The sequence below is a fragment of the Tetrahymena thermophila genome (genome assembly GCF_000189635.1).
Source record: "Tetrahymena thermophila SB210 genomic scaffold scf_8254602, whole genome shotgun sequence".
Lineage (NCBI taxonomy): Eukaryota > Ciliophora > Oligohymenophorea > Hymenostomatida > Tetrahymenidae > Tetrahymena > Tetrahymena thermophila.
In genome coordinates this window covers 99,567-119,899 of record NW_002476372.1, presented here as the reverse complement: position 1 = coordinate 119,899, position 20,333 = coordinate 99,567, and the positions used below count along the sequence as shown (strand labels likewise).

The 20,333-nt window shown below is 23.0% G+C and overlaps 6 protein-coding genes across 6 annotated transcripts; 1 reads left to right on the top strand and 5 right to left on the bottom strand. All coding sequences in view use genetic code 6, as the record gives it.

Annotated features, from left to right (window-relative positions):
- Nucleotides 1-448: 448 nt before the first annotated feature.
- Nucleotides 449-4,134, bottom strand: TTHERM_00954300 (FtsJ-like methyltransferase family protein; the record flags this gene model as incomplete). The annotated part of the gene is made up of 8 exons (XM_001018053.1): nt 449-787; nt 1,015-1,383; nt 1,443-1,949; nt 2,011-2,121; nt 2,178-3,041; nt 3,214-3,564; nt 3,731-3,860; nt 3,962-4,134. The coding sequence occupies 8 exons, from the start codon at nt 4,132-4,134 to the stop codon at nt 449-451; spliced, it is 2,844 nt and encodes a 947-aa protein (XP_001018053.1).
- Nucleotides 4,135-5,386: 1,252 nt separating this feature from the next.
- On the top strand, nt 5,387-6,943 carry TTHERM_00954290 (transmembrane protein, putative; the record flags this gene model as incomplete). Its single annotated transcript, XM_001018052.1, has 1 exon — nt 5,387-6,943. The coding sequence occupies one exon, from the start codon at nt 5,387-5,389 to the stop codon at nt 6,941-6,943; it is 1,557 nt and encodes a 518-aa protein (XP_001018052.1).
- Nucleotides 6,944-7,595: 652 nt separating this feature from the next.
- On the bottom strand, nt 7,596-11,209 carry TTHERM_00954280 (hypothetical protein; the record flags this gene model as incomplete). Its single annotated transcript, XM_001018051.2, has 2 exons — nt 7,596-7,641; nt 7,911-11,209. 2 exons carry the CDS (start codon nt 11,207-11,209, stop codon nt 7,596-7,598), a joined length of 3,345 nt encoding a protein of 1,114 aa, XP_001018051.2.
- A 1,112-nt stretch (nt 11,210-12,321) lies between these two features.
- On the bottom strand, nt 12,322-13,440 carry TTHERM_00954270 (proteinase inhibitor I4 serpin; the record flags this gene model as incomplete). The annotated part of the gene is made up of 1 exon (XM_001018050.1): nt 12,322-13,440. One exon carries the CDS (start codon nt 13,438-13,440, stop codon nt 12,322-12,324), a length of 1,119 nt encoding a protein of 372 aa, XP_001018050.1.
- Nucleotides 13,441-14,906: 1,466 nt separating this feature from the next.
- On the bottom strand, nt 14,907-16,031 carry TTHERM_00954260 (proteinase inhibitor I4 serpin; the record flags this gene model as incomplete). The annotated part of the gene is made up of 1 exon (XM_001018049.1): nt 14,907-16,031. The coding sequence occupies one exon, from the start codon at nt 16,029-16,031 to the stop codon at nt 14,907-14,909; it is 1,125 nt and encodes a 374-aa protein (XP_001018049.1).
- A 1,485-nt stretch (nt 16,032-17,516) lies between these two features.
- Nucleotides 17,517-18,638, bottom strand: TTHERM_00954250 (proteinase inhibitor I4 serpin; the record flags this gene model as incomplete). Its single annotated transcript, XM_001018048.1, has 1 exon — nt 17,517-18,638. One exon carries the CDS (start codon nt 18,636-18,638, stop codon nt 17,517-17,519), a length of 1,122 nt encoding a protein of 373 aa, XP_001018048.1.
- Between the last annotated feature and the right edge of the window lie 1,695 nt (nt 18,639-20,333).

Genomic DNA, 20,333 nt, shown 5'->3' with positions numbered 1-20,333 from the left:
AAATATTTATATATTTTATTAATATAAATGAACTTACCTATCAACTTACCCTTTCGTTTTTCTTTTCCAAAAATGAAAATTTTAAGATTGAATATTTTAAATAATAAATGTAGGTTTCTCTAAACTTTTATTATAATTGGTGGGCACTCACTTTTAGTACAAAACAATAATATATAATTATTCGGTCTGACTAAATAAATAACTGGTCAAAATTTTTGAAATTAAAATAAAATTTTGTTATTTTTTAATATTGTTTCGAGTTTATTACGATTATGATGGGATAATTCATATGAATGAATGAGTTGATGAACAAATAAATAAGTAAATGATTAGAATTAGAATGAAAGATTTTTGATAGAGCACATACATACTGCAAATATATACATGTAATTTTAAAATAAAAGCATGGCTTTACTATTAATTAATTATTTATTTATTTATTATTTAATCAACTTTTTTATTTCTTTCCTTTATGACGCTTAACTTGTCTTTTTCTAGATCCTTTATTTGTATACAATCTGGAAAGAGCCTTTCTATCTTTTTTTAATCTATTATCAACGTGTTTGACAAATCTAGAATTCTTACCAGGAGCAGTACCTTTTTTACCAACTATATATTTCTTTTCTTACTTAAGTCCTCTTTTTTCTTTAGCGTATAGACTTTTAACTTATTTTATTTTCATTTATTCAGAAATACCTTCAGTCTCCATAATTTAGTTTGCTTTATTCTTAGCCTTCTTCATCTTCTTTTCCATTCTTTTATAGTTTCTGATCTTAGCTTCTATAATCTATTTTTAAATTAACGAAATAATTAATTAGTTATTTTTAAATATTATTTTTTAAAAATATTAAAATAGATTAATGGATAACCTGATGATCCAAAATTTAAAAATATATTTCGTTTAAATTGCTTTTTAACAAATATTTTACAATTAATCAATAGATTTTATCCTGATTATATCTAAAGTATAGTTTTGGGATATATTTATTCAAATAATAAAATTAAATTTTTTACCTTTTTAGGAGCTCTTCTATTAATAGCCATCAATCTTTCTTTTTCAGCTTATATTTCTTCCTTAGTAATTGGGAGATGCTTAAAGTTGTGTTGCTTTTCATCTTCGATAAACCATGTAGGGAGATTATCTTGGTCTTCAAAGGCATAACGAGAATAAGTAGAGTCAATAATATCTTCTCTTGCTCTTTTTCTTTGCATTTTCTTTGCTAAAGCTAATGTTTCTGCTAAATTATCAATATCGTAATCTTCTTATTTAGGGACAATTTCAAAACCATCATCTTTCACTTATGGGTTTTCTTCCTTTTTCAATTTTTTCTTTTCAGCTCTCTTCATAGCTCTTCTTCTTTTTTCCATATCAGATTTAGGTACCTAATTAGGAATAAAATTAATATTTTTTAGTTAAATCATTAATGGGTTTAATTTATTACTTAAATAATATATGCATCATCATCTGAAAGTTCTCCTGGTACTTTTTCATTAGGATCAATATCATCGTGAGCACTCTTGGGTCTCTTACCGATGTAAATAGTATCATCATACATATCAATGTATCCATTATTTTAATCATCATCTTGTTCATCTTCACTTCCAAAGTTAAATTCTTCATCATCATCGTCGTCCCCATTTTATCTTGAAGATAAATGAGATTTTTTCAAAGGATTAATGAAACCTTTATTCTTAGATTTATCTTCTTCATCATAAAGAGAATCATTATCGATTTCAGAATCATCAGGAACATCTAATTCACCTGCATCTTCACTTTACATGCTAGAATCATCAGAAAAATCATCATTGAATACTCCCTTATCAAACCACTTTCTTCTCTTAATACCGCTTTCGAGCATTTCTTCATTTTCTTTGAGATGAGGATTTTTAAATTTATTTTCATTAAGAGATTAAACCTAAATCTTGCTATCATCCATTTATGCTTCATCCTTAATAATAAAATTTGGTTTAATTATTTGGCTAGAAGTTAAAATTAGTAGATTTATTTACCTTATTAGCTTTCTTCTTCTTAGAAATTTACTATCTCAATTACTTTTATTCATACATAGCTTCTAAATTTTATTCTAATTCTTTACTATTCTTGAATGAAATCTTATTAGGCTATTTATTATTTTATTTGTTAATTATAAAATTATTTTATTTAATTATTTGTTTACGATTTTTTCTTTTGTCTTATTATCTTCATCGGACATTTCAACATATTCCATATTCATGACTTCCTTGTGTTAATTCATGTTGTACAATTCTTCATCAACAATATCGTTTGCAAACTCAACACCGATAGCTTTCTTTGCGATACCCTTTAATAATTTTTCTTTTTATTTTCTCTATTTCTTTAATTATTTCTTTTGGTCTTCTCTAATTTCTTTTGCTAATTATTCATCAACATCTTCTTTATTTTCTTATTCTTCTTCTTCATCATCTTCTTTTTCATCATCACCTTCTTCGACATCTTCGTCTACATCTTCTTCTTCTTCGTCTTCTTCCTCATCATCATCTTCTTCTTCTTCATCATCATCTTCTTCTTCTTCACTATTACCTTTTTCATCTTCCCAATCTTCTTCATTTTCTTCAACATCCATTTCACTAGATTACTCTTAATCTTATTTTTCATCACCTTATTGATCTCCGTCAGTGATAGCTTTCAGCTTATTTTTTTTTTCTTATTCTTTATTTTTTCTTTAGATATGCAAAATTTTATTTCTCCATTTAATAAGTTAAGCTATTTCTCTTTTACCAATAACTAAAATATCTTCGCATATTATTTCCCAGTCTTTAGGGGGATCTGTCATGGGAATATATTTTTCTAACTAGTCTTTAGGGAAGGAAATAGAATTATGAGTCAAGAAAACTGCAAAAGGATTATCTATATTAACAAATTCTTCAAATGTTATTGGTTGGAAAACAGTTTGTTTAACATCGTCACCATAACCAACTCTCTTTCTTCTCTTTGCCATAATTTTATCAATAGAATTAACTTCATGTTCAACTTGTTATGTATAATAATCATCTTCAGTATCCTATTAAAATAAAACAATAATTGCAAATCTATTTTAATTTATTTCTAATTTTCTAATAAAGATACAAATTAATAAATAAAGTAGGATAATATATTTATTCATGTATTTCTACATAAACTGATTGATATATAGATACATACTTGATTTTTATATTAAATAAATTTATTTTTACCTTGAAGATATACTTAGCATCGAAAAGTTTATCATCAATAAAATCTGGATCAATGAAATCAGTACAGACAATAAAAATTTCTGCAGAAGTGAAACGAGAAGCCTTAGGTTTATTGGCTTCTATCTTTCTAAAGAACTTGTTGCAAACCCAAATAAGAGCATTGTAATCCTTAGATCTAAAAACTTTAGTAACAAAAGTACCACCTCTTCTTAAGAAGTTGACTGCAAGTTTAAGTGCAGCTAATGTAAGTTCAATTTAATTGAAGGCATCTTTTTACCAGTTAGCACCGACGTTAGGGGCACCATCGTTAAGTACAACATCTGCTTTACCTCCCTTTAATTCTCTTTTAAGCTAAATTTATAACAAAATAATTAGTTAATAAAATGAGAAATGATATCATCAATTAATAAAAATAAGCATCGATAAATAATAAATAGCTTTATTGATAATTCTAAAATGTATGTTGGGCTATTGACTATTTTATAGTTTTCATTCTTAAAAATAAATTTATAATTACCAATTAATAGGTAACAGGTGCGGTAATATCTTAAACGTAGGTTTTAACTCCTGGAATAGGCTTAATAGGAACAAGATCGAGACCTATTTTTGTACAAGTAACAGGACAAAATTTAGCAGCAACTTATAACCTATAGGAATAGAAAAAATGATAAGACAAATCAAAATATTTTAATAGTTTGTAAAGCAAATTGATGATTTAATAAAAAGAATGGTGAAAGTAAATGCTTACCAACCACCAGGAGCAGCACAGAGATCAATAACGGCATTAGCCTTTTCTAAAAAACCATATTTTTTATTAATCTAAATCAATTTGAAACAGGCTCTAGAACGGTAACCGTATTCCTTGGCCATATAATAATGGACATCCTTTCTTGTCTTTCCCTTCTTCTCTTTTCTAGGCATTTTTATTAAGTTTAATTTGATTAAGCTTTTGTATATATTAAATAATTAATAATGGGCTATTCGCTATATTGATTAAACAAAACCTTATCTATTTTTATAATGATAATTTTTGATTATTCAAACAATTAATTATAAATCTTTGCTTCTATTAATTAATTTACTTTCTACTATTTTAATTTTACCCTTAATTTATTGCTTCGCATTATCTTTCTAAAATAAACAGATCATTCATTTATTGTAAGAACCAATCTTAATCAACTATTTCTTTGCAGATTTTCATATGCAAAATCATTAAAATGCTTAAAATTAATTAAACATAAATTGATTCTTTTTCATATAAATAATTGCTTTTTATTCTTCATTCAAAAGTTAACGAATACTTTTTTGCTTCTACTTACTATGATGCTTACTTGTATGCTTATTTATTTTTAAATATGTTTTAATTTTTAAAATAATTTTTAATTATAAATTTATAAATAAAAAATAATAATCATTCAAATATATTTTATTGTTATAACTAAGTACTATTAATAATAAATAAAATATATATGATTTAATTCAAAAACTTCAATTAATTTTGCTTATAATATACTTTAGTATCTCATTAATTAAGGTTAAACTATTAATAATCAAAAATAATTTTTTAAAATAGATTACAAAATATAAAAATAAATTTTTATAAAAATGTTTTTAATCAAAAAACTAATTTAACTAAGTAAATAAAGAAATTTATTGCAGAAATAATTTAAAATTATAATATTTTAGTATTTTTTGTTAGAAAATACTTTAGAAATAATTTTAAAGTAAAAATAAATAATAATTAATTGAATTATTTTTATACTTAGTTAGAAAATTGTTGGTTGGTTTTATTGCTTGATTTGATTAGCATTTAAAATCGCAATTTTAATTATTTTTTATGCGATCATTAGATATTATTTATTTTTTTTGAATTAATTTAAAAGTTGAGAAAGTAGCAGTAAATAAATTATAATATCTTTAGAAATTAAGGGAATTTTGTATATATTCTTAGTTAAATAGCAAACTTAGCAAAATGACGATGTATAATAAAGAGTTAAGAGAGGATTTGTTTAGGAAAATGTCTATTTTCTTTTGCGTTTTGTATTATTTTGTATCCGCTTTGAATGTCCTTATGGCAATACTTTAACTACTCAATAGGCATTATTTCTATTTTATCTATTTTACGACTTTTTATGTATTAGAAAAAATAATTTTGCTCTTCTTTCTAAGAAGAATGGGATATGAGAAACCTGAATAGCTTGTAATGACTGATATATTGAACTTAGGATTCCTTTATTTAAGCAAGCAAAAGAAAGTTAGAGATATATGCACATTTTTCATTGCCAAATTCTATTTAAGCATTATTCCTATAGTGTATTTATAGATGTGGTTTTATTTTGGGTATTAGCTCATTGAGAAAGACTATAAGTAGTATGGCTGGTGGAGACCAGCAGTAATGGATTTCACTATTATAAGTAATATCACTGTATTGGCATACTCCTTTTGTCTGTATCAATTAAGTGTAGATAATTCTTCTGAGGAACTTAACTATGCATTAAATAAATTTAGGTTTCTTTCCTTGCTTATGAGTCCTTTTGGCTATTAGCTTTGTTTATATAATTTATATACAATTCAGGTTTAAATGAGTGACAGATTTTTTGGAGTTTGTGTAGTACTTTATGGCATTGCTTACTAAGTTTCTATTGAATTATTAAAAAAGTTTTTAAATTTTTCTTTGAACTGGAATGAATATGGGACCTTAAATTTCATAAGAAGCACAGGTGTGTTAAAGGCTTTTTAAATAGAAAAAGATCTAGATATCCCAAATTATATAAAGAATGCATTAAACTTTTCAGGAATTATTGATATTACTGTTCATGTCTGCATTATTTTATTTGTTGCAGAAGTAAGCTTCATCTCAGATAAGTCTAGTGATGTCTATTAATCTTTCAAAGAAACCTTTTTGCTTTACTAGAACGCTGCAATACTAATTATAGTAGCTACTTATATAGTTATGAAATTTATATTTGCTTTCTATATATCAAGAAGTATTTGGATAGTTCATTAAGGAGATATGACCATTGATAGCATCATCATTCATATACTTAATAACTCTAACGTACAATTCGTAATCATCTTTTAAGTAGCCAAAGACAAGTTTGAGTCTTAAGAGCTTGAGTAATTTAGATTGTCTTAAGATTTAATGCAGCTCATGGATGAAGATGAACTTGAGAATGAAAAAGCCCTCAAAGAAAGGATGCTCGTGAAATATGATTCATAATTTTTAAATGCCATGAATTCCATTCGCTTTTTATCAAGATTGGTGAGAGTTTAAGTAGATAAAGGTTTCTTCCATGTTCATGAAATTATCTCAGTCAGTAAAAGTCAATTCTTTTTGAATATTTAAAAGCTTAGAATATCTGAATAGATGATGGTTCAATTTTTAAGCGAAACACAAATTTTCCCTAGTGGCATCAAAATTTAAATATCTCCATTGAGCAGAAGCTAGATTCTTTTTGAAAGATTTTTCAGATATGGGTTGATTAATTAATCTACTCTTACAAAATTAGATTGCTCAAAACAAATTTAAAAATAAATGAAATCAATTAATTCATATTTTTATTCTATTTTGGTGTTTGAAAAACAAATTGTAGCAGATAACATACAATCATTTTACTTAGATAAAACTAAAATTTTGATAGACTTATTCGAAAATACTCACAGGAATACTTTATACAGTAACAAACACTCAATATACACTCCAAAACAACATATAATAAAGCTTCTCTGAGTCAAAATTGAGTTTGAAAGTACCTAAAAATACATTCTATACCAAGAATTTATAATAAAAAAACAAATAACTAAATTTAAAATTAACATATTTAAGTATAAATTTTTAATTATTTGTTTATTTATTCATTTAATTAAACAACAGTCAAACTCTAATAGATAATTTTTAATTTTTTGTTTTATATAACATTTTTGTTTAAATTTATAAAATTTATTAAAATTTAAAAACTGAAAAAAAAGAAAAAATAATAAATATTGAAAATGTAAAAAAAAGAAATTTTTAAATAAATAAATAAAAAGAATATACATTTATTAAATTAAATTAAATAATAAATTATTTATGAGCTCAACTATTCAATTTTGATTTTAAATCAACTAATCTAGGATTAGTTTTGATTATCTTTTATCTGATTTCACCTTGAATTGTTTTATCGTGAAAAGGAAAATAAAAAATTGATAATTAAAATATTCTTAATTATTTTAATTTCTTCATTAATAAAATAACTAAATTTTTAAGAAATTGCATTTAATTTCCATTATAAAATATGATATCTAATGATAGTTTTATTGGATGCTCTATTAACATGAGATTATCAAAAATTTATTATAGCTCTTATTAAGTGGTATGGTACTAACTTAAATCAAATATAAATTCAATATTTTAAATCCTATTAGCTGATAATATCGGTTAAAGCATAACTAATATTTCTTAATTCATTTTATTTAAATTAATTAATATTTTTTTTAATTTGATTATCTTCTCTTGCGTTGCTAGAATATCTAAATCATTCTATTTTAATTCATTGTAAAATTTAGGATTAATATGTAGTGCAACAGAGCAATTTTCTGGAATGCGTTTTAATATCTCATACATAAATAGAAAGCATGGTAATTATTCATCTTTAAATATTACTTTTACATTAAATTATTAATTTTAAATAGATTTAAAATTGAAGTCAAATATAAACCATTCATCTACTTTGTTTAGGTTTAATTCCATTATGCTTATTTACTTTCCAACCAAGAAAAGACCAAAATCATTAATTTTTTCCAAAGTTATTGGTCTATCAAAAGAAACTCTAGTTGATAATTTGTTGATATTTTATTAAGTGACTAACAATTCTTTAATACTTAGGAAAGTTAAAGCAGACTATGAAATTGAAGTGCTAAAATTAAATTCTAACGAATGAAGTTTTTTCAAATTATTTAATGATTAAACAAGCTTTTGCATATTTTCGTCATTTACATTATGATAATTCTATGCTTTTATTTCAATATCTATTTACTGCAAATTATGTAAATTAGAAATACATTGAGCAAGATTATCGATTGATTAACTCCCCAAATAATTATCTCCTTCAAAAGAAATAGTAAGTTTTTACATATTTTTAGATCTTTATAGAGTACAAATTAAGAAGTCACTTAAAATATTTATAAATTTTTATTTCTTAGTAGCTATAAATTCTAATTCTAAAAGAGGGATATAATTAGAGTTAGGTATAAATTTATCAAATGAAAAATTTGATAAACCAAGATTGTCATTTAATTCTAGATTTAAGAATTTTAGGTATTCTAATTTTGTGACATACTAATAAAAGCTATCGATTGCTAATGAAGGAATTCTCATATAATGATCAGTTTAAAAAGAAAGCGAATGTAAATTTTACAGCTATGAAACACCATTAGAAAGAATTTTAAATGACTCTTCTTCAATTTAGCAGTCAGAAAATAAATAGCAATCAAATTATTTTAATTAAGTCAAATTTAAAAGTGTTTTACCAAGTTATTCTATTTCTTCATTGCTTAACTGATATTTCTCTTCAACTTGTAAAAGGAAAGAAGTTAATTACCTTTGATTAGATAGGATCTTCAAAAAATTCGAAAGAGAGTAATCACTCTATGAATAGTTAAATGTTAATTACATTTTAGTTAGTTTAGAGAATTACTAAGGATTATCTAAAATTGCATATTAGATATAAGGATTCCCTTTAGAATATTGATATGATTCCAATTTTAAATTTAGTTCTTTGATATTTTTTAAACTTTAAAATGATTAAATTATATTTGAGCTTATGTTATTAGGGAAAGAAAATATTCCAGATAAAATTGTTAGTTCTTCCAAGTATGAAAAAGATATGCAAAAATCTTAAAATCCTTGCTTTTTCAAATTATTGTCTGGGAAATAAACAACTAGCCTTAATTCTTTGAGGTTTTTTAAAGCATTAAAACATTATTTTAAATAAAATGTTGCTTGGTCCACGATAGGCATACATGACCCTAAATTTAAGTCTAGGAATTATAAATTTTATAAATATTAAATTGCTTTCAAGAATAGCACATATAGATTTATATTTTATTTTTTCTAAGCTTGGGAGCTAATTTATAAAACATTTAGTTTTTTTAGAGGTTAAAAGTCTGATTCTAATATGTTTTCTCTGACATCATCGCTATTCAACTTTTCAAATTTCAAGTATAAATTAGTTAAGTTTGAAAGATTCAAATAAGACATCAAACAATGAAGTTCCTCTATAGAAACTACATTTTTGAATGTGATGTCCAGATATTTCAACAATTATAATTTCTTCAACCAACCTCCAAATCCTGAAATAATGTCAATTGTATAGTTAGTATTTATTTCAAACTCAATATGTTCTAGCTTCTCCAAATACCCTAGCTACTCAAACATATTTACTAATATTATCTCATCATCAAAAGGATTAGAAATTATTTTAAATTTAAGATATTTCAGTTAAGTTATTTAACTTAAGGAATTAATTAAGTTTACAAATATTCTTTCATTTAAATGTCTGCTTAAAAAGATAGCATCAAGAGAAAGATACTTTAATTAATGCAAATATTGCAATCCTTCGAAAAAAAACTCTAAAATTTCTACTTACTCTGAATGAGTAAAATTGAATGTAAGTTCTGTTAAATTCTATAGCTTATAAAAAGGATGAATAACTCCATTAAAATAGCTCTTCTCAAAGTTTATATTATCAAATGCTAAATCTAATTTTTTTAAATTCACTAGCTATGAAATACTGTTAAATAATTATTTGAAGTTGTAGAAACTTAATATCATAGAGAACTGCAAATTCAATGTATTTAGGCTTGTTAAATTTTATAGAGAAGATAAAATAAATTCAAGTCCCTTCGTAGAAAAGTTTCCATTGAAAATTAAAGTTAATTACTTGATTTCTTAAAAATTTTAAATTTATTAAGATATTTAATTTGCAAAATCAGTGTCTATTTATGCAATTTTACTGAATCCTAATTCAAATTCTTGAGTTGTTTATTTGGCTTTCTGTAGAAACTATCCAATTACAGATTTTTATTTCTCATTTAATTTCCCAAATAAACCAAAATGCAATGAAATGCTTTTTAATTATTTTTCTTTGATGGCATCTAATATTCTAATTTCATCATCCAAAAATACATTTCCAAAAAAATTCGATAAATCTAAAGATTTGATCTAATTTAATTTTTAGAATCCTTCAATAAATAAATCGATTTCTTCAGAGCTAAAAACAGGTGGCTCAGATACTTTAATCTTCAAAGAATCGAGCATGTTTAATTCTTTTAAAATCTTAAAAAATTCAGAAAATCCTCGTAAAAAGATATCAGAAGTCTTCAAAGAAAGGCTCAAACTTTTCAAATTCTTCAAGCATTTTAAATTTTAAGAAAGAATAGTAATTCCATTCACTACGAGTTTTGAGAAATCTAACTCTAAACTAAGTGATGAAAGTTGTTCTAACTTAGCTATTTATTCTATTATACATTAGAATTAATCTTCCTCAAAGATATTTTTTTAAACTTTAATGCTAATTTTGTTTAAATTAGATTTATTTTATAAACAAATGCCAATTTTTTCTAAAAAGTTGAATTATATTGCTGTATTCAAGTCTAACTCTATTTCTTCTAACTATTCCTTATTTTGGATTACTTAAACTATCTTAAAAAAGCTATCCTATTCTATAAAAGATTAGGACTCAACAATAAGTTTAAAACATTTAACCTTATTCATATTTTCTAATAGTTATAAAAATGATTGCTAATCCTCAATGATTAAATGCTCGAATTACTTCACGAAAATATTAAGATTTATGACATCTAAAAATTAATCTAAATTTTAGTTGATTAACAAATCCTTTTAATGATGAATCTAATTTAAAGCATCAAAAATTAGGTTTAGTGTTTATGAATCATCAAGAACTTCATATCTTGGTATTGATTCTTTAGCTTGCTTGATTTATAATCTATCAGTCATTTTTTAATTTTCAGTAGTAGATATCAAAAATTAACAATTTTTTAACTTTTTTTAATGTTAAATAACACATAGTTAATTAAATATATTATTTGGCAACTAAATATCTTTTTTGATTAATTAAATCAACAATTAAATTCTCATCTTTTCAATATTTTAATGATTCATTCTACTATACCTTTATAGATTTTTTTTTTTGATGTATAAATAAAATAAAAAGATTGATAGATAAAAAGACATATACACGTATAATAAAGATATTATTTTAAAACTAAAGCCTTATTTTATTGGTAAATTTTATTATTTAATAATGAAATAATCTTTTAAAATTGCTATCAAATTAGTTATTTAATATTTTGATAAAATAATTAATTTAAAATGTTTTATAAAAAACAAATTAATTATATTAAATAAATTTAGATATTTAAAATAAATAGATTCTCTAAATCAGATTGCTTGTTTTATTTTAGAATTAACACATAATTTTTTGTTAGATAAGCATTGCAATTCTCTAATAATTATTTCTTTAGTAGGAAATAAATAAGGAGTATAATAGTAAATATTATTATTTAATGAAAATATAAAATAATAAAGAATATATCGAAATAGGCTTTGAACATAAACAAACAAACAAAAAAAATAAGTAAAAAATGTTTAATCAAAGATTTAATTTTTTGATGAAGAAATCTAAATTTTTAATCAAACATTTAATTTTTAGAGTTAAATATTTTGGTTCTTCCTTAATATTTTTTACTTTTGGATAATATACCACCCTATGTCGTCTTTATCAATAAAAATTAAATTTATTCAAGACAAATCATTTATTTAAACATACAGAATATTAAATAAAAAATTATTATTTTGCAAAAAATACTTTTTATTCTTAAACAAAATAATTTTTTAAATATTTTTATTATAAACAAAAAGCATTTATTTAATCAAAAAATGTTAGTATATATTTAAAAGAGAAATTTATTTATTTGATACTTAAAACATAAAAAGTTTTAATTAAAAAAAATGATTTTTTACTATTATTCAAACATTTTCCATTCACTCATACACTTAAAAGTTTTTAATATTTATAAAATATTATTTATTTATTTATATATTATTAATCAATTAATTTTTGATGGATCAGTTATTCTTCCCATAAATAGTATTGTGTGAGTAGGGATATGGGTGATTGTAAATATGAAAGGTCTATCACAACGAACTTCTGGATTTTTATTAATCATAGCACTTCTTGACATAATAACTGCTGTTGCTGCTGCTGCTTCTGTACCTAATTCATTTACTTCAATAACTGCTTGATGAATTACATCTGATATGAAAAGACTCTCTGTTTCACATAGTTTGCTGAAGTCAGCATTTCCTGTCAGAGCTTCATTGATCCCTAAAGTTTTTAGAACATCTAATACTTTATGAGAGATTCCACTCATTTTGAACTTAGGGATGGATAGTTTGATATTAGTCTTTTATGATTTTTTCAAAGCATTTTGCATTTATTCTGCAGTTAATTAAGACTCTAGATCTTAGATATTATTACTAGGCAAAAATATTTCCATAGCAAAGTTTAGATTTTAGTAAGGAAGCTAAACATATTCAAAGTTATCAAACTTGCCATATCCATAAATTCCATCATTATTCATCATTTTTATCATTACTTTTTTTTATTAATTGTTTGGCTCAAGATAAAAGTATGAGTCAGCTGTTTTATTGCTTTGGAATTTGTTTAGCCAATCTGCTTTTAAGTATAGAGCATTTACTAATACCATTCTAGTTGCAGCATTAATACTATCTTTTGATAAAAGTTCTTAGATTTTTTCTCTTGTTTGTTTGGAGACCCATTAGTTTATGTTTTACCTAACAGCTTCGGTTTAGCTGAAGTCAACTTATTCAAATCCTGATTGAAAATATTTTTCAACAAATTATTTATAATCGTTTACTACTGCTGAAACTCCGGTATAGATTCTATTAGCTGAAGAAACAGTGAAGGACTAGGAAGATTGCTAAAGCTATTCGCTTAATGAACTTATTTATTTTCCCATTTCTTCTACATTCTAAAAATGCAATACATTTTAGAATTCTTTGAGGGTTTAACCTGCAGAGCCTGCAGCAGTTAAGCTTAATGCTAGGTATATAGAAGCAGGGGAAAAGAAGAAGTTATTTTTCTCAGAGATTAATTTAAAGTAATTGAGAGAGAAGCTGCTAACAGGATGAGATTTTACGTCCATCTTTCTATTTATATTTATCTATCTTTCTATATTTGTATTATTTAATACGCACTTTTTATTTTTATTATTAATTAATAAATTATACAAATAAGTAAATAAATCCTAATCTTTATATCAAAAATAAGAATGATATTAATTTAAGTTATAAATCTTTTATCAAGCAATCTTAATCAATATTTTAGTATATCAAATAGATAAATATTAACTAATTTATGATCAATTTGAGTCTACAATATAATTACCTCTACAATAAATAATTAAAAGATTTGTTTTCTTTATAAATTGCGAGAATCTATTTCAAATTTTCACTAAATACTAGGTAGGATTTCAGCCTCAAATTTTTGAGCATAATTTTATTTCTAAAAACTTTTTAAGAGTTATCATAGATTTTTATAGATCCATTTGATTTTTAGCTTCCCTCCCCCTGTATGTCTTGATTAACAATAATGTAGAATATACTTAATAATATTAAAAATAAAAAATGAAGAGACACAAAAATAATTTTAAATTTATTATTTAAGAATTATAGTTTTATTTATGAAAACTTTTATCTACAAAAATAAATAAATAAATAGTTAGTATTATGAATTAATAAATAAAAATAGAAAATGAAAAGTAAAGCCAATAATAGTTTACTATTTTTTGAGGAATTCAATTGATGTTATTGATAGATCCGGGTAAATAATAAATAATTAGATTAAGTTTTTTGATTATATTTTTATGGATTATTTTTATGGTGAAAATATCTTAATTCTGTCTGATTGATGAATAAATTTTATTGATGTAAATTAATGAATAATTTATTGGATATTAGTAAAAAATTATAAATGCAATATTAACTTTTAGCTTTAGTTATATAAAAAATGAATCACTTATATTAATGATGATTTATGGTAATAATTAAATAAATAGTTGCAAATTATATGAACGAAAATGAATGTGAATAGCTAGCCAACTTATTAAACTTTAAAAATAAAAAATAAAAAAATAAAACTTAAAAAGAGTTAACAAAGAGTTAAATTTTATATTAAAATCTATTTTTATTGGTATAAATTTCATTCTAGCTAATCTATTTATTATTGCTGATACTTATTAAAAATTACATATAATTTTCAAGATATATTTTGAATCAAAAATAATATTTTCTAATATCTTAAAACTATTATTTAATATATTTCCTAACAATATTTGAAAAATATTCTTCATACTTTTTCATTTTAAAATCTTTTTAAATTTAATTTTAGGATATATATTCGATTAAAAATTCTAAAAATATTATTTTATTTAAAAAGTAAAAAATAAAGTTATAGCAAAAATAATAATAAATACTTTATTTATTTATTTAAAAATTTTATATTTTCTTTAATAATCGATTTTAACTAAAATATTTATAGTACAAATACATATTATTTTTTTAATTTTTATAAAACAATTATTGTGCTATTAATAATTAATCAATTATTCAATCAATTAATATTTTATGGATTTGTTATTCTACCTAAAAATAATACAGTGTGAGTAGGAACATGAGTAATAGTAAATAAGAAGGGTCTATCACAATGGACTTCAGGGGTTTCATTAATTATTAAAGCACACCTTTCCCTCATAAGGACTGCTGTTGCTGCTGCTGCTTCTGTTCCTTATTCATTCACCTCAATAACTGCTTGGTGAATAACATCTGATATGTAAAGATTCTCAGTTTAACACAAATTGCTAAAATTAGCTTAAGGAGTTAGAGCTTCAACAATACCCAAGTTTTGTAGAATATCTAATGCTTTATGAGAAATTCCATTCATTTTAAATTTTGGCAAGAATAATTTTATTTTAGTCTTTTAAGAATTATTCATAGCATTTTGCATTTATTCTACAGTTAATTTAGACTCTAGATCATAAATACTATTGCTGGGCAAGAATATTTCCATAGCAAAATCTTTATTTTAGTAAGGAAGCTAAACATATTCAAAGCCATCAAACTTGCCATAGCCATATGTTGCTGAGTTACTCATCATCTTTGTTAAAACTTTTTTTTATTCGTTGTTTGGCTCAATGTAGAAGTATCTATCAGCTGTATTATTACCTTAAAACTTGTATAACCAGTCTGCTTTTAAGTAAAGAGCATTTACTAGTACCATTCTAGTTGAGGCATCGATAGTGCCTTATTTTAAAAGCTCTTTAATTTTTTCTCTTGTTTATTAGGAAACCCATTCGTTAATATTTTCCCTCACAGCTTCAGCTTGGTTGAAGTTAACATTTTCAAATCCTGATTGAAAATATTTTTCTACAAATTATTTGTAATCGTTTGTTACTGCTTAAACTCCACTGTAAATTCTATTAGCAGAAGAGATAGTGAAGGACTAGGAAGATTACTAAAGCTATTAGTTTAATGAACTTATTTATTTGCCCATTTCTTCTACATTCTAAAAATTCAATACATTTTAGAATTCTTTGAGGGTTTAACCTGCAGAGCCAGCAGCAGTTAAGCTTAATGCTAGATATATAGAAGCAGGAGAAAAGAAGAAATTATTTTTCTCAGAGATTAACTTAAAGTAATTGAGAGAGAAGCTGCTAACAGGATGAGATTTTAAGTCCATATTCGTTGTTAGTATTCAATTTTAATTTTAAAATAATGAGATATCTTTTATTTATATTTATTAATTAATTATGCAAATGAAAAGATAAGGATTAACCATCTATTAATATCAAAAATATTTGTAATTTTTTAATGAAATTTTTTGATTAATTCCTCTTCCAATAATAATAATCAATATCTTAATATAAGAAAATAGATAAATATTTATTAATTTATTTATGATCATACAAAATCTTCTACTTCAAGCATCTACAGTAATCAAAAGATATTTTTTGATAATTAAAAATATCTATATCCAATTTACAATAGTAATTCAAAAGAAAAACCTTACATATTCTAATTCTTTAAAGTTTAGATATTTTCAAAAAAAGCAAATTTATTTATTTAATTCTGAAATAAAAAAACATATTTTCTAAGATAATCAAATTTTTTAAATATGTAAATTTATTTATTTATTTATTCATTCATTCATTCATTCATTCATTCATTCATTCATTCATTCATTCATACACTTGTTAATTCAGAATCAATCAATCAATCATTTGAGATTTTATTGACCATTTATTCTATCCAAAAATAGTATTGTATTAATAAGTATATGGGTTCTTGTAAAGAGCCTCAAAAATTGTATTAATTATAGTAACACCTCATATCATTATATATTTAAAATTTCAACGATTCATTCTACTCTACCCATATTGATTATTGATATATAAATAAAAAAAGCTGATAGATAAACAGACATAAATATACATGCATAATAAAGATATTATTTTAAAACGAAATACTTATTTTATTGATAAATTTTATTATTTGATAACTAAATAATCTTTAAAATTTATATCAAATTAGTTATTTAATATTTTAATAAAATAATTAAATTAAAAAATTATTAAGAAAATAAATTAATTCTATTAAATAACTTTAGATATTTAAAATAAATAGATTCTATAAATCAGATTGCTTGATTTATTTTAGAATTAAACGCACTTTTTGTTTGATATATAATTTTAGTTTAATCCTTTTTACTTTTACTATTTAGAGAAAATTTTGAAAACAAAATAAATATTTTGTAAGTTGTTAATATTCACATTGTCAGAAAATATTTATTCATTTAATATTTTTTATGTTTGTTTAATATTATATTTTAACACCCTATGCGTCTTCATTAATAAAAATTAAATTTGCTGAAAATAAACAAATTATTTGGTTAAATGTATACAATGTTGAATAAAAATACATTATTATGAAATAAATACTTTATTATTAAGCAATATAATTCTTTAAATATTTCTAGTATTAAAATAAAATTTTATTTAATCATACAAAATGTTGAAATATATTTAAATGAGAAATTTATTAATTTGATACTTAAAAAATAAAAAAGTTTTAATTAAAAAAAATGATTTATACTATTGCTCAATCATTTTCCATTCATTAAAACTCTTAAAAAGTTAATAATTTTAATTTATTTATATATTATTATTCAATTAATTTTTGATGGATCAGTTATTCTTCCCATAAATAGTATTGTGTGAGTAGGAATATGAGTGATTGTAAATAAGAAAGGTCTATCGCAACAAATTAAAGGAGTTTTATTAACTTTAAGACTACAATTTTTCATAATAACTGCTGTTGCAGCTGCTGCTTCTGTACCTAATTCATTTACTTCAATAACTGCTTGATGAATTACATCTGATATGAAAAGACTCTCTGTTTCACATAGTTTGCTGAAGTCAGCATTACCTGTCAGAGCTTCATTAATCCCTAAAGTTTTTAGAACCTCTAATACTTTATGAGAGATTCCACTCATTTTGAACTTAGGAATGGAGAGTTTTATATTAGTCTTTTATGATTTTTTCAAAGCATTTTGCATTTATTCTGCAGTTAATTAAGACTCTAGATCTTAGATATTATTACTAGGCAAAAATATTTCCATAGCAAAATTTAGATTTTAGTAAGGAAGCTAAACATATTCAAAGTCATTAAACTTGCCATACCCATAAATTCCTTCATTACTCATCATTTTTATTTTTACTTTTTTTTATTAATTGTTTGGCTCAAGATAAAAGTATTAGTCAGCTGTTTTATTGCTTTGGAATTTGTTTAGCCAATCTGCTTTTAAGTATTGAGCATTTACTAATACCATTCTAGTTGCAGCATTAATACTATCTTTTGGTAAAAGTTCTTAGATTTTTTCTCTTGTTTGTTTGGAGACCCATTAGTTTATGTTTTACCTAACAGCTTCGGTTTAGCTGAAGTCAACTTATTCAAATCCTGATTTATAATATTTTTCAACAAATTATTTATAATCGTTTACTATTTCTGAAACTCCGGTATAGATTCTATTAGCTGAAGAAACAGTGAATGACTAAGAAGATTGCTAAAGCTATTCACTTAATGAACTTATTTATTTTCCCATTTCTTCTACATTCTAAAAATTTAATACATTTTAGAATTCTTTGAGGGTTTAACCTGCAGAGCCAGCAGCAGTTAAGCTTAATGCTAGGTATATAGAAGCAGGGGAAAAGAAGAAGTTATTTTTTTCAGAGATTAATTTAAAGTAATTGAGAGAGAAGTTGCTAATAGGATGAGATTTTACGTCCATTTTTCTATTTATATTTATCTATCTTTCTATATTTGTAAAATGTATTATGCACTTTTTATTTTTATTTTTAATTAATAAATTATACAAATAAGTAAATAAATCCTAATCTTTATATCAAAAATAAGAATTTTATAAATCTTTTATCAAACATTGTTAATCAATATTTTATTATATCAAATAGATAAATATTAATTAATTTATGATCAAATTCAGTCTACAATATGATTACCTCTACAATAAAATTAAAAGATTTGTTTTCTTTTCAAATCATGAGAATCTATTTCAAATTTTAACTAAATTCTGGTAGGATTCCAGCCTCACCTTTTTGAGCCTAATTTTATTTCTAAAAATTTTTTCTTCAAAATTTTTTCTTACATATTTTCTAAAGCACTCCAAGCAAAAAAGAATGTATTGCGCTTCATTAATATATAGTAATCAATGTATTAATAAAATCGATAAATATTGATTAATTTATTTATGATCATACAAAATCTTCTACATCAAGCATCTACAATAATCAAAAGAATAATTAAACATATCCAATTTACTTATAATCGTAATTCAAAAGAAAACCTGACATAGTCTCATGCTATAAACTTTTCATATTTTCAAAAAAACAAAGTTATTTATTTATTTAATTCTATAATAAAAAAACATATTTACTAAAATAAATCATTTTTTTAAATATGTAAATTTATTTATTTATTCATTCATTCATACACTTATTTATAAAATTTTTTACTTTAAAAAAATAATTTATTGTTAACTCATAATCAATCAATAATTTGAGATTTTATCAATCATTTATTATTCTAAAAAATAGTATTGTATGAGTAGATATATAGATTATTGTAAATAAGAAAGGTCTATTACAACAAACATCAAGAATATTATTAGTTAAAGCATCACCTCATTTCATTATATATATCTGCTTCTGTACTTAATTCATTTACTTCAGTAACTGCTTGGCGAATTATAATTGATATGTAATGACTCTCTATTTTGATAAAATTTGCTGTGATCAGCTTAACCGATAAGGGATTAATTAATCACTAAACTTTTTAGAACTTCAAATACTTTATCAGAAATTCCACAATTTTAAACTTAGGAATAGATAATTATATTTTAATTTTTATTAATGTGCTCAATAATTAATTTAAATTCAAGATCCTAGGTAAGTATTTCATTTTTCATTAAGCATATACTTCTTGTAGTTCACAATTTTTCTTATTATTCTTTTTATTCATTTTTTTACTCTAGATAAAAATAAGTTCCCATCAACTGTTATACTAGTTTCAAATTTGTTTAGCAAGTTTCCTTTAAGTACAGAGAGATTACTAACTAACTAACACCTTTCTAGTTGTAGCATTAGAAAATGTTTTTTTCTATATTTCTTGTGTTTATTTTCATCAGTTTTTGTAATAAGTATTGAGATTAATTTAATTAATAAAAATAGATAAATATACACAAATTGTTTAGTTTATGATTGTTGAGAAAAATAAATTCATCTGCCACAATCTAAAGATTTATTATTAACTATTTAATATCTTACCCTTTTTATTTTAATTCTAAAAAATTGATAAAAATCTAATTTTTAAAAGGTTTAGATAGAATTTGGGAGTGAATAGCTAGCTAGTAAATATTTAATTATAGCTAAATATCATTTCATACATTATCAATCAATCCTCAAATAAT